Genomic DNA, 13,102 nt, shown 5'->3' on the forward strand with positions numbered 1-13,102 from the left:
CTGTACACCCTGTCCACACCAGAGTGTTTGACTTGGAAAGACAAAGGAATTTTTTTCCTATGTTCTTATATCAGACATATGACTTTTATTAGAAAAAAAAAGACAAATACCCTTTATGTGCTAGACTCTTTAGAGGGGGTGTGTCTTTGTGTGTTTCATATCTTCTTGTTTCGTGGTGACGCAAATTGTCCCAAAAATGTCTGTGGCATCTACGCAGTATGCATGCGGTGGCTTAGAACGAGGGGTTGTGGTAATAACAAGTATAGACGTGTATGTTGAGTTGATGCCACGCCCCACATACGATTGGGCAGAGCTGCTTTCAAACAGTTAAGGTTGGATTGGATTGGCACTTTGGCCTTTTTTTTCTTTTCTTTTTCTGTTCTTCATGTCACCCTTTCGCTAATACAAAGTCGTTTGGTTGCTTCTTTTCTTTTTCTTCCCTTTTGTCTACCACACCAAAAGGATACTTGCATACCTAGGCCTAGCCCGTGGACCACTCCCTATCCCTTTCTTTATGCGGCTGTACAATTCCAGCCACCCCGCGTGCTATGTAGGTCCTGGATTTCGCCCGTTAAAGAATTCAGCCGGCATAGCTTCAGTTTAAATTCAGACTAGTCTTCGGCTGATTTGTAAATACCATTCTTTTCTTCTTCTATCGGGTTTTTGATACATAGGGTGCCTTTGTTCGACGTATAGATACCCAGTCGACGTGGGTTTGTGCCACCTGCACGGCAGGCAAGGCCTTTCACCGACTGCATCTGCAGCTTTGGCTGTCTCAACAAATCTCATAAGAATCTTTACTAACAAGACAACTCATCATGAAAATTTCAAATTGACAAAGACTACTAACCACTGCTCCAGATTATGGCTTTTGGTAGGGAGGAGATAAACTCACAATATATTAAACCATTATCTGCCCGCATCAGTCTATTCTTTACTACAACAAGACACTCTACTCACCTCAATATCTTGCAACTTTGAAAACATTCAAAGGCAACTCAACATATCTCAGTTTATCCAACTCCCAAAGGCCATAGTATGTTTGCCGCCAACTCTCGACACCGACCCAGAATGAGATACATTATCAAGGCCGACGCCCCCTATGAATGGTACTGGCAAGGGAAGCCTCTTAGCAGAGGCATGATTCGAGGCGAACACATCTTGCCTCAGCCTGTTGGAACTACTACTCGACGTGCATCGACACGCGATCCTTCTCCTCAAACCCCCAGACATATTTGTCCCCGATGCGGATGTGAGTACGAGCAACCCAGACCCCCAACACCCAGCAACAGTGGGGATACCGAGCGCAACACGATACATAACACTCGCTCCTGTGCCTGTCACACTGTGATAGATGATCCAGAGCCCCCACAAACAGTGAGAAGGTGCAACTGCGACACATGCAGGGCTGCCACCTCTGCTGCCTCCGTTCGGCATGCATTTGTGCCTCCGACTCCGGCTCTGACCAGGACCGTGACCCCGGGTCCAGGGCCTTATCACCATGACTCGGCAAGTCCACATGTACCAATGATATACTGTTTGTACTGCCAAGAGTATCACCATGTATGTCAGCACAACGATATCCCTTTTCCGAATGCCCAGCCGCCGGTGGAGGCCCCAGTTCCCGCTCCCGCCCCAACCCCAGCCCCAACTCCAACCCCAACTACCCGCGCTCGACCTGCTCAGTCGAGGTGCAGATGTCCGCAATGTGTGGCTTTAGCTGCAGCTGCAGTTGCCGCTGCAGCAGAGGCTGAGGCTGAGGCTGAGGCTCGTCGCCATGACCATCATTTTACTGAGGGTCGATTTGAGAACTACGTTTCTCCCAACGTTACCGATGACACTGCTTCACTGTATTCGGTAGATATGGCACCCAGGAGCGACAGGAGTACAGAAGAGGGTCGGTCCGGGCATCTTATTCTTGCTATTCCTGTGGAGTACACGGAGTGATTCCGGTTGTTTTTTTCTTTCCTTCTGGGTTTCCTGCGACCGATAACCGCGGACCTTTTCTAACCGAGTCCTACTATCCCAATCTTTGCCGACAATTTGGAAGCCGAATATTATAAAAACAGTTATAGACTATGTTATCAATGTTATTTCATACTACACCTGAGTGAAGCATATACGCGATGCCTAGTTAAAGTTCCAGCCTGCCAGGTATATTAAGTATCTCTAGACCCTAGTAGCCCTGGATGTATCCAACCTCGAAGTGTACATACTACGTGCTTAATACATGAAATGGACATATACTCAGTACTTAAGACAGTGGACATCTACTTGAGATCAATAGAATGTATCTTTCATCTCCTACTTTTCAACTACCAACTGGGAAAATTGTGTGACAAAAAAAACACAGGCACTCATGTATTGGCTCTCAGGCTTCTACTTGAAATTCTCCGAATGATCTACCATATAAATACATACCTTAGTCTAGAAATGACTAGGCAACATGTACTCCAATTTGGAGAAAGCAGAATGTGATCCTTAGATAATCAGTACTATATAAGACGGACCGAGGTCTGCCCACATCCAAGGAAAACCTGCACCATCTTAAATCTTTCGTCATCAATTGATCTATCGTATAAGTTGACATCTTTGACCACATATTCTCCATAAACCCAGAGCATTTGCATATTCCCAGTGAAGACTTAAGAATTTTCACTCAAAACACCATCTGTGTGCTGAATTAGCACAAGTGACAAGCTCTTGTGTAAAGAGCTGAATTGCTCCTCGGTTATCGTATTATCGATAAGAGCCATCCCCGCACGGACCCCCCGTACAATCATTGAATTCAGTGCTTCAACTGACAAGTAACCGAACTCCAACAAGAACCCAATCACCTCAGCAAACTTCTTCCAATATGTCAAAAGCAGTATTCATCGCTCCAATCGATGGCAAACCTGGAAAACCCGGCCAAGTGTATTACCCACTCGTCGTAAGAACTCTGCCCCAACCGACCCCGCAGAGCAACGAGTTGCTTATCAAGCTCACTGCCGCGTCACTCAATCACCGTGACTTGTTCCTTCGACAACATCTCTACCCGGGTCTGTCCTTCGATGTGCCCCTCCTAGCCGATGGTGTTGGTATCGTTGTCAGTGCCGGATCCAGTGTCTCGGGCGCTGATAAATGGCAAGGCAAGAGAGTCATTTTGAACCCCGGTCTGGGCTGGAAAGACTCGCCCGATGGGCCCGAGGATCCAACCGGCTATCGTATTATGGGTGGAACCAAAGTATACCAAACAGGTACTTTGCAAGAATATATCACCATTGATGAGTCGGAGGTTGAAGAAGCACCCGCGCATCTTTCAGATGCTGAAGCTGCCGCGCTGCCGTTGACTGGACTGACTGCCTGGCGAGCTCTGGTGTCAAAGGCCGGTGAGAGGAACTCTAAGGACGGTGCAGCCGTTTTGATCACTGGTATTGGAGGTGGTGTTGCTTTGATGGCACTGCGTTTTGCCGTGGCTCGGGGGGCGCATGTCTTCGTGACCAGCTCAAGTGAGGAGAAAATCCAGAAGGCTGTTGAGCTGGGCGCCACTGGAGGTGTGAGCTATAAGGAGGACGGATGGGATAAGAAGCTTTTGGGCATGCTTCCGTCCGGAAAGAAGAATTTCGATGCTGTTATTGACGGTGCAGGAGGTGATTCCATTGAGAAGGCTGTCAAATTGCTGAAGGTAAGTATCTGCCCATATGTTGCTAACCGTTGAACAAGTTGTCATGATCTTGCGCACGGGTACTTACATTAATGCTAGGCTGGCGGTGTTCTCTCCATTTATGGCATGACCGTTTCGCCCAAAATGCCATACTTGATGCAGGCGGTCCTGAAGAATATCAATGTGTGTGGCTCCACTATGGGCTCTCGCAAGGAGTTCCAAGAGATGGTGGACTATGTCAAAGCCCAGAACATCCACCCTATCGTGTCGCGAACGCTGAAGACTGAAATTGACGACGTGCCTGCTATCGATGAACTTTTTGAGGATATGAAGCAAGGCAAGCAATTTGGTAAACTGGTGATTGATTTCGCAAAGCCCTCGAACAGCAAATTGTAAATATCCGAAGGCAGACTCGATTTATCTAACAAATTTCACGAGCAACATCTGTTCAATTTTGATGAACAGCTCCGGCATACATGATATTATGTGTCTGGGCGCTGTGTTTCGCCGAGCGTGCCTGCCCCAGTGCTACATAATTTCGACCGCCGTATCACCGCCACTAGACGACTAAATTATATAGGCTCATTCAACATTCCGACGACTAATCGACCACCACCGACTGGCATCAGCTCTGTTTTTGTTTTGTTTCCAACTTTTATTCTCTCAACTTGTATTCTCAACTTTCCTTTCTTTCGCTCTTTTTCCCCACCCAAACTCCCACCATCCTTCTTCAAATTTGATCATACCTGGTCATTTCCTCGGAACGAGCCTTCCACTGTTCATCCTCTTCACTGTTTCTTGATCCATTACTCCTTGTCTTTCATTATGCCTGCCGAGGGTAACGACCCTGCCCGGCTTCGGGTAAGTATCACCATGACTATTGAAGCTGACGCAGGCGGAGACCCTGTGCCCGCGCCTGCGTCCGACCTTGTGCCCGAACCAGCTGCCAGCCATTCGAGGGAAGGTAGTGTCGACGTCTTGGTATGAACACTGTCCCCAATCATGCATAGATCATAAAGTCGTATGAAACTGATAATCATCCAGCGCCAGGCTACCCTAGCCAGACAGGCTAGACTTCGAGAATTTCACGATCAACAAATTATCATTCAACACCGGGAAAGCCAAGACAGACAAGCCGAACTCCTGGAGGAGTCCGGTCAACTAATGATCGACAGCTTGGACGATTTGCAAAACATGGTGGATACTATGAATCATAACATGGACGTGCAAGATGAGGATGATCAGATTGTCAGGGACATCAACGACCCGCAGATACGCAACTGGGAGGCTGACATGTTAACTCGTCTCATCGAAATTGCTTATTACAAGCAATTGTCCAATGTGCCCGCCGGCAGCATTCGGTCCGGCCGCAGCGTATTGATCCTTGACAACAACCTCAACTTTAATGCTATGACAGTTCGGTACAGACATGCTTCTCGAAGCATTGGTCTCGGGACTCTCGAGCGGCTTGGTCTTAACTCGAGTCACCACCGCCTGCTAAGACGGTACGGCGAGGTATGTGTGGAGTCGAGGCCGTTCGGTATGGAGGTCGGCGGTTTTGCTGACATTCTTTTTTGTATAGTTTGCCCGTTACCGTAGTGACAACCCGTTCTCGACAGAGCCGTACTTTGCCCGCTGGCTCGACCACAGCCAGCATGTCAATCGCCAGAAGTACGGTTTCTGGGGTTCGCTGTTTTTCGTCTGCTACGGTCGAACCATCCGCCAGAGTGCTGATCTCGTCCCGGTTAGACGACCAGATTGAGACCGCAGCTTCGATCCGATTGCCGAGGGCTTAGGCAAGTGGCGAGAGAAGTTTAAGGGATACCATTTCGGGGGTTTTCTGATCAGCTCATTTGTTATTATTGTTTTCATTATCCGCGCTTCCTTTTGCGGTCACTGTTTCGACATGTTCGTTGGGTTTGCGTCATCGGCCTTATCTTATTAGGCCACCTACTATCTTCGGAATTGTTTTGTATGATTAGGATGCGTCGAGACCGGCTTACACGCCCCTCACTGTTAGTTCATGCCTTTGTCAAAGCCTCGAGAGATCAACGTTCGGGAGACCATCATACTTACCACATCAGCTTTTAACCAAATTGTGAGATGGTCACCCAGGAAATCTGACTTGTTGGGCTTCGGCCCCATACCGCTATCTGCAGTCCCCTATCCAAAACGGTAACCCGCATAGAATCTTACCCAGCAGCCCTCACCACCGGGGCAATTCAGACAGCGTCCAAATAATAAGCTGCAACCGTAACATCTCGAGAGTCGAGAGATTCATCACAAAAAGAAAAATCATAGATTGTAGACTACCATCAATCCCCTATTACACAGCCATTATCGCAGCATCTATTCCCCCCAATATCTCATTTGCGGATCAATATGTAGATCAGGCCGCTGCGGCAGCCACTAGTGCACACATGGCTGGCTGAACTCGACGGGAGCCCCAAAATAGGTCATGCACACGCAAAAAGTGACGTCTCCCGTACCTTTTGAGTCGTTATGTTTGAGCCTAAACTTTTTCCTCCCTTGAGCTTTTTTCGAGTCCCATTGGTTTCTTCGTTTAAGCATTAAGCTTCAACCCGGCCACGTTAGTGGACTATCAGATTGTTACCGTTACAGGCGATCCTTTTTTAATCCTCCACTCTCGGTACAGAGTATAGGTACCTACTGAACTCAAATACTCAAAATCAAGTTGTCTCTGATCGGTAAAAATAGGAATGAAGATCTGAATACGAACACGTCTTTGTTTGTTTGTTTTTTTTTGGGTTTCTTTCTTTTTTTTTAGGGAGGTTTTTTTTTAGTGAGACAAATCCTCGACATTCCCACACCGTGGCCAATGGATGATCGATATGCATTGCCCTTTATGGAGTTTGATGAGCTGGCGGGAAAAGATAGATACATGTGTAGTTTGGAGAGAATGATGGAATCCTCTTATGGATCCGATTCAGGGTCCCCAATTCGTCCTTGTTCGGCTGGGTTCCGACCTGGTGAAGGCCGGTGATGTCGATAGTACATTGTCTAGCTACTTTGGTGATGGCGTAGATTTAACTCCCAGTATGCATGTAACCATCTGCATTAGGGATTTGATGTCGGGAGAAGCAAATGGAATCGTTTTTTTTTGGCCTTTTTCTTCTTTTTTCCTTTTTTCCCCTACTTTCTTCTTTTCTTCTTTTTTTCTCGTATCTTTTCCTGTTCTTGAACCTCGGTAAGCACAGCAGTACACTTTGACTAAATTTGCAATCTCCTTACCTAAACTGAACTTCTTCTAGAAGGATGAAAGATGGACCTACAAGGGAAAAATGCTTTTTGGGATTAGTGTACCTGCCAAATTGGTTTATCGGTTATCGCATCGTAGCACCCAGTGTGGATTACATATTCAATTGAGTTATGATAAATGGTGGGCCAAGCTCTCAATGCCGAGGTTGAAAATTCCCAAGGTCAATTGGCTGCTGCCTACACCTTGGCAGAGCTTGGATACCGGTACTTGGCACATCTATGCTTTCCCAAGCACGGAAATAAGGGAAGGAGGGAACGAGGAACGACGAACAAGGGTGGATTCCTCCTCCACTTTTACGGAGAAGATAAAGTCGATGGTTTGGGTTTTGAGGGTCTGTGGCGGCAGTTCCATAGATGGGCGGATAATTCTTCTCTGCTTCTTACTGGATCCCGGGAAAAGAGAAAGGGAAAAAAAAAATCGTAGACGTCAAAGATCCCAAAGACCGAAAAGGAAAAGAGAAAAAGCTTGGAAGGGAAAAGGAAAAAGTGGGTAAACAACAGTTCGGCTCCGACATGGTAAAAATGGAGAACATTTGAATGGAGAGAGACGGAGACTAGAGAACTCTAATTGGAGAACGAGAATAGCACGCACCTCTCCTTCTCTCCGCGGAACTCGATCTGGTTAGGACACGGGCACAAGTTGTTTAGAAAAAAAAAAAAAAAAAGAATAAAACAAGTGCCCTAGATATTGACGGATACAAAAACCGAGCCAAAGAGCAAAAAGAACGGATAGGTCCCGAGATCCCGAGCTTCCCCCCGAAATAACTATTTGGCGTTGGGATTTGTGGCTTTGCTAAAGCTCCACTCGGTTAACGGAGGATCGCTTTTAGCGCAGCTTGAATGATGGATCCACTCCGATTTGGCTTGCAGAGGCACTGATGTTATGAGAAAAGATGTGGAAAAACACACGTGCGGGAGAAATTCAATTTCGAGGGGAGAGGCATCATTGCCCCATCAAGATCTCAATCCTTGGGCAATGAGGTCAGATGCCTGGATACTGATCGAGATCGCGCCGATTTCGGGTTTTGCTCGCTCCATATCAAACAAATCCTGCATGCAGGATTTGTCGGTGATTGATTGAGGGATCATCGGGGTTCTACAGTATCTTGAATTTTTATTTTTATTTTTATTTTTCGTTTGATCAAGGTTGAATGGGTTCGCTTTAAAGGGGTTTCAGATTCTTGCCATGTGAAATGGGGCATTTGCGTGCTCCGTGTTAGTGTGTTAGTACGGAGTACTCCGCACTCTGTCTGAGTGAACGGATATTCTTGCAGAGTTTGGGGTTCGCGTGGATCAACTTGAAACGGTTGTAGTTCGGCGGAGGTTTCAAGGTTGGACGATCAGGAGACGCGGGATGACCAGTTGACCTCATCCAGGGATGTTTGTTTTGTTTTTGTTCTAGTCTTTTTTTTTTCACTGTAAGTTTGTCTTGAGTAACAGGAGTATGTAACTACTGATACCAGTTTGATCAGACGTAATCAACGGGTAAACATTTGAAAGTTGTCGGGTAATTAATTCAGTGACTGATTTCTGGGTTTCTCGATATATTTCTGCGAGATGTCGATCGCTTGCCATATCGGACGGCTCGTGCTGTGTACGACACATGTACATATATCAACACCCGTCAAATATATATGTGCATGCACGTTAAGCTTGCATGAGTAGATACATAGTACATATATATGTTTAAGCTGGGTATGTCAACTGTAGGTAATTCAGCTTTGTTCCTTAAGATGATAAAAAAAGGCTGAAAAGTGAAACTGTCTAAAAATCTAAATAATTACTACACACCTTGGCAACACACCTGGGCACCCATAACTATAGCTGAACCTTACAAGCCCTGTAGGTTCGACAGCCCTGAAGTAAGATTTGAAATAACGAGCTATTTGAGAATCTGTCTCAAAACCCCTGAAGCCACCAAAAAAGCCATATGCCATAAAGACAAAGGCTAAATATTTCAAACTTTGAAAAAAAATAGATATCACATCAACTCCCGGAAGTTTACTCAACAGAACTTTCCAAGGCTCTAAATCATATCCCGGCTGAATACCATTCAAAGGAAGACTTGACCGTACAAGGAAGGTCCTTATGCACCAGGCACCAACAAGATCCATCCATAAAAGTTAAACTTAGGCTTCCAATTAGACCATGCTTGGTACTCATGGCAAGAGCCAAGATCTACAAAAAGCTCCATATGTGGGTGGATCAATCGATGCGTCTACTTGAGTGGAGGTGATTTACCTGTAGGTAGTTGATACTGTGTACGGAGTACTCTGTAGCAGGTTCAGTTTCTTTCTTTCTTTCTTTTTTTTAGTGTGCGCAGTTGGTTTTGCTGGTACACTATTCGCACTAAAATATGCTTCGCACACCAGGCCATGCCTATGTGAGATATGATCTTCGGCGAGAAGAGCGGGTGGGTACTGTCTACTGTAGCTGAAGAAACTGAATCAACAAAAATAACCCTCCAGGATCTGGTAAGCCATATGTGAAACCTTTCCTATGATCTTCGACACGGTGAAACACCTGGGCAGAGGACGGGAGGAGCGGTCATTGGGACGAGAGAGAGGGCGGGCGCAGCGGTGTTCTGAGGGGCGAAAGTTCTTTGTCGTATATGTGCGTGTCCGTATCTTGTCGTATCGTGATCTGGAGAACGGGAAACCTTGGAAGGCCAACTGAGGGAATACATTGGGAACGGGCCGATGATCTCATCTGGGCACGATCCAGACTCTACATTGGATTGGAAGGCTTGTCTACCGGTGTTTCTAACATTGAATGCCGTTTAACGTTTCTGGAAATATTTGTTCAATTAACATCAATTGATTCAATTTTTTTTTTGATATGAGCTGTTTTTAGTAGGTATTAATATACACATGTACTTTGAACATATATATGCGGCTAAGTCTACATATTGGTTCCAATATCATTCCAGTTCTTTCACTAAAGCTGATTTGGTATTGATTGATGTAAACTAATATATAGTGTGTAGTATATTAGATTAAAAGCCAAAGTCAGCCCATACTCAATCTAAGCCTGACCGCTGTTCTACCATTCAAATGTTCGACGCTAGCAGCCGTCTCCCCGACCCGAAGACAAGGAACCAAGAGGCTACTACAGAAGTACATACATATTCACCGGGAAAGAACCGGACAGGGGCCGATGAATGGGTCCGATGATGTCTGGCGTGCAGATAGTCTCTCTTCCCAGGCAATAGAGTGGCTTGTCCACGGGCGCTAAGGTGAACTAACCAGTGCTAATAACCCCAAAGTACAGTTCAGCTCCGTACTCTGATTCTTTGGACCCATAGATTATATTATATTTCAAGACTAGCAGATGAGGTAATGCGGACTCCGTACAGGAAAGTTCAAAACCTACCTAAAGCTACCATACTTTCTTAGCAGAAGTTCGGAATCCTAAAGCGACAAGGGCAAGCTCCTTAGTGGCTGTCCGGTACTTAGCGCCCCGGAGGGAGAACCATGTCCCCAGGATTCCAAAAATCGCATGGAAATCCAATTGGGAAAGCCCGCGACCGGGAGGTTGCCTAATGTAGAAGGCAAGGTAGGTAAATTCTTACTGCCAAGTATACTCTCTAGTTAATGCACTAAGTATTTACTAATGAATGTAATATGCACGCATAGCTTGGGATGAAGTAAATAATGAGATGCCAAGACAGTCGGGCAAACAAAATTTGCCCCGAGGTCTGCACTTGCTACATGTCCCACTGACACGGAGTACGCCGTAGGGTTTCAATGTTGTCGTGGCTGTACATAGTAACTAGATGCATTACATATTGATTTGTCAACCAGAACCGGATCTCGGTATAATCTGAGGCTCAGCGGACGAAAACGAAACGAATGCCTAAACAGGCTCGAGGGCCACAATGTGGCTGAGCGAGCCTCGGAGGATCCACAGCTCTAACCAGGAAAGCAAAGCAACGCAAAGCAAAACAAAAACCATGTGGGAGTTTGAAGTGTACTACCCTGCAACCCCTGGCACGGGAGTTGCAGACAGAACCACGGACGCGATTCTTGCTGTGATGGAATCGGGATCGGATCAACTAGGGGAAAATTTTTTTGACTTGAAAATGCCGCGCCCGCAAGGGTCCCGTATCCATCCTCGCCTCCCCGGAGGGGGTTGTGTTGAGGGGCTGGAGGACGGGATTTGTTTCAGTTGGACCTGGTCGATCATGAAGTTTTTGTTTTTTTTTGGTTGACATGCAAGGTTCCTACGGGATGAGCGGCGATATTCATTGCGTGATGCCATTGAGCTTGAATCAAGTCGTTTACATTTACTGGTCTAGGTATCTAGATTGCTAGTAGATGGCTAGCACCGCGTCAGCACTCATGAACTACTGTGTATGGAGTACGGAGTACTAGTTGGGTTTAAACGTTCATGTCCGCAAAGGAAAACTGTAGCCTCTCGGTAAGTACCGCTTAATGACGGTGGAGAAATGGTGAATTTAGATAACAAGAAGAGATAGAGTAAGTCCGGAGAAGTCTCCTAGACGGTTGAAGCTCCGAAACCCTGAATTTGCACCATGGCTCCGCTTTTTCTTTCCATCTTTTTGCTTTGTTAGTACAACTCGGACGAATCGGGGAATTCTTGGTTCTTTCCAAGTCTCTTTTTTTGGTTCTCTTTTCCAATCCTCTTCATCGTAAACGTATTCCGAAAATAAAGCGGCTGGTCAGCAGAAGTGCCGAACGATGCGATCTCCTTTCTGTTGCCGTTCGGACATCTTGGAATTGTAGTGGGTAAAGCACCGAGGATCCGCCGATCCACTGGGATGACAAACGCCTCGGTTTGGGTCCGGTAGAAATTAACTAGGGATAATTCCAGCACGCTCCCATCTGATAGGGTTGGGAAGTTTCCTTTTGGTTTTTCATTTCCTCCTTGCTAGGGGGAGAGTTGAAGTCGGAAGAGATTGGCGTGTATTGGAAATCAAACCTTCTACTCCAGGAGTCCAGCCGTTGCCTATCCGTTTGGAAAAGTTGATTGACGATCAATAAACGAAGCTTTGGCAGGAGATTGCTGATCATTGATCATAGGCCGATCCACTGGCGCTTGAAGCCGACTCCCGCCTCTCCGGATGAAATGAATGATTCATGTTTCTTCACTAGTAACGCAGGTCCCACATATCCAGATGTCGTGAACGTGGCAAAATCGCGGAGTTCAGTGCTGAAAGAGGTATCCGAATTATCGGAAGTCGGAGATCCGATGTACATTTCCCTGCCACTGTGATTTCTACATTCAATATGTATGACATTTAACATTGAACAATTGAAAAATTTCTAATCAATATAGTGGTTTGCAGGATCGTGGTGGCTGGTATATGCAGCTAAGTTTAATCTTCTGGAAGGAGTTATGCACCGTAGCCGTTGAGATTGAATTTTTCTTGAAGTCTATTGAATCTGAATGAAGGGGGAGGGGGAAAAGATCTGCGATGTCCTTACGTGCATTATCCCAACCTCGTTTTTACCCTCGTTTCACTCACGTCCTTTCCCAGCCTTGACACTTGACATTAACCCTTGCACACTTGCATGGAGGGGATGCCTTTTTAATGTATAGTGTATTACTTTTCATTGTTATTACGTGCATACGAATTTTTTTTTACAATTTTCAAAATTTGATGACTAGCCTCAGGCTTACATTGAGGAAGTACACCCGTGCGTATGGGTCATCTCGGGATTGTCCCGCCACGATGATCGTCGCGGCTGGTACAGGATGGTCTGGGGCAGCACGATCGACAGGGCCAAGAGAAAACAATAGGAATATTACTCCGTACAAATGGAATAGAAAAGCGGCAAATCAGAGGCTTGGAATTGGAAAGGATCAAGATCCAAACATGAAATCTCACCAAGACTTCAAAGGCTAAACTAGAAATAGAAATCGAAATGCATAAGGTGACAGTGCAGAGTGACGATGGTTGATGATACCGTCCCGTTTAAACCAGGGATCAGGAAAGCACAGAACACACAGAACACACAGACAACATCAAGCAAATCCCAGGAAAGAAAAGCCAAAAAAAAAAAAAAAACAATCCGAAAAAAAAGAAAAAGAAAAAGAAAAATAGGGGAAAACGTCCTGAGCACCAGACTCGATCTGGGATAGTGTTGGTCTCTTTCATCCAATCAGCGAGATGCCCTTGCATTGTCAGGCCACCAAGTCACCTGAGATGCGAGA

General features: G+C 45.9%; 3 protein-coding genes across 3 annotated transcripts; all 3 read left to right on the plus strand.

Moving 5' to 3' along the window:
• Window positions 1–1,071: 1,071 nt before the first annotated feature.
• N7466_007402 (uncharacterized protein) lies at window positions 1,072–1,947 on the plus strand (the record flags this gene model as incomplete). Its single annotated transcript, XM_057166791.1, has 1 exon — window positions 1,072–1,947. The coding sequence occupies one exon, from the start codon at window positions 1,072–1,074 to the stop codon at window positions 1,945–1,947; it is 876 nt and encodes a 291-aa protein (XP_057019832.1).
• A 910-nt stretch (window positions 1,948–2,857) lies between these two features.
• On the plus strand, window positions 2,858–4,042 carry N7466_007403 (putative alcohol dehydrogenase; the record flags this gene model as incomplete). Its single annotated transcript, XM_057166792.1, has 2 exons — window positions 2,858–3,667; window positions 3,746–4,042. 2 exons carry the CDS (start codon window positions 2,858–2,860, stop codon window positions 4,040–4,042), a joined length of 1,107 nt encoding a protein of 368 aa, XP_057019833.1.
• Window positions 4,043–4,471: 429 nt separating this feature from the next.
• Window positions 4,472–5,408, plus strand: N7466_007404 (uncharacterized protein; the record flags this gene model as incomplete). The annotated part of the gene is made up of 3 exons (XM_057166793.1): window positions 4,472–4,627; window positions 4,691–5,161; window positions 5,229–5,408. The coding sequence occupies 3 exons, from the start codon at window positions 4,472–4,474 to the stop codon at window positions 5,406–5,408; spliced, it is 807 nt and encodes a 268-aa protein (XP_057019834.1).
• Between the last annotated feature and the right edge of the window lie 7,694 nt (window positions 5,409–13,102).

Source organism: Penicillium verhagenii (genome assembly GCF_028828195.1).
Source record: "Penicillium verhagenii strain IBT 33310 chromosome Unknown utg000007l_segment0_segment0, whole genome shotgun sequence".
In the NCBI taxonomy this organism is placed as follows: Eukaryota; Fungi; Ascomycota; class Eurotiomycetes; order Eurotiales; family Aspergillaceae; genus Penicillium; species Penicillium verhagenii.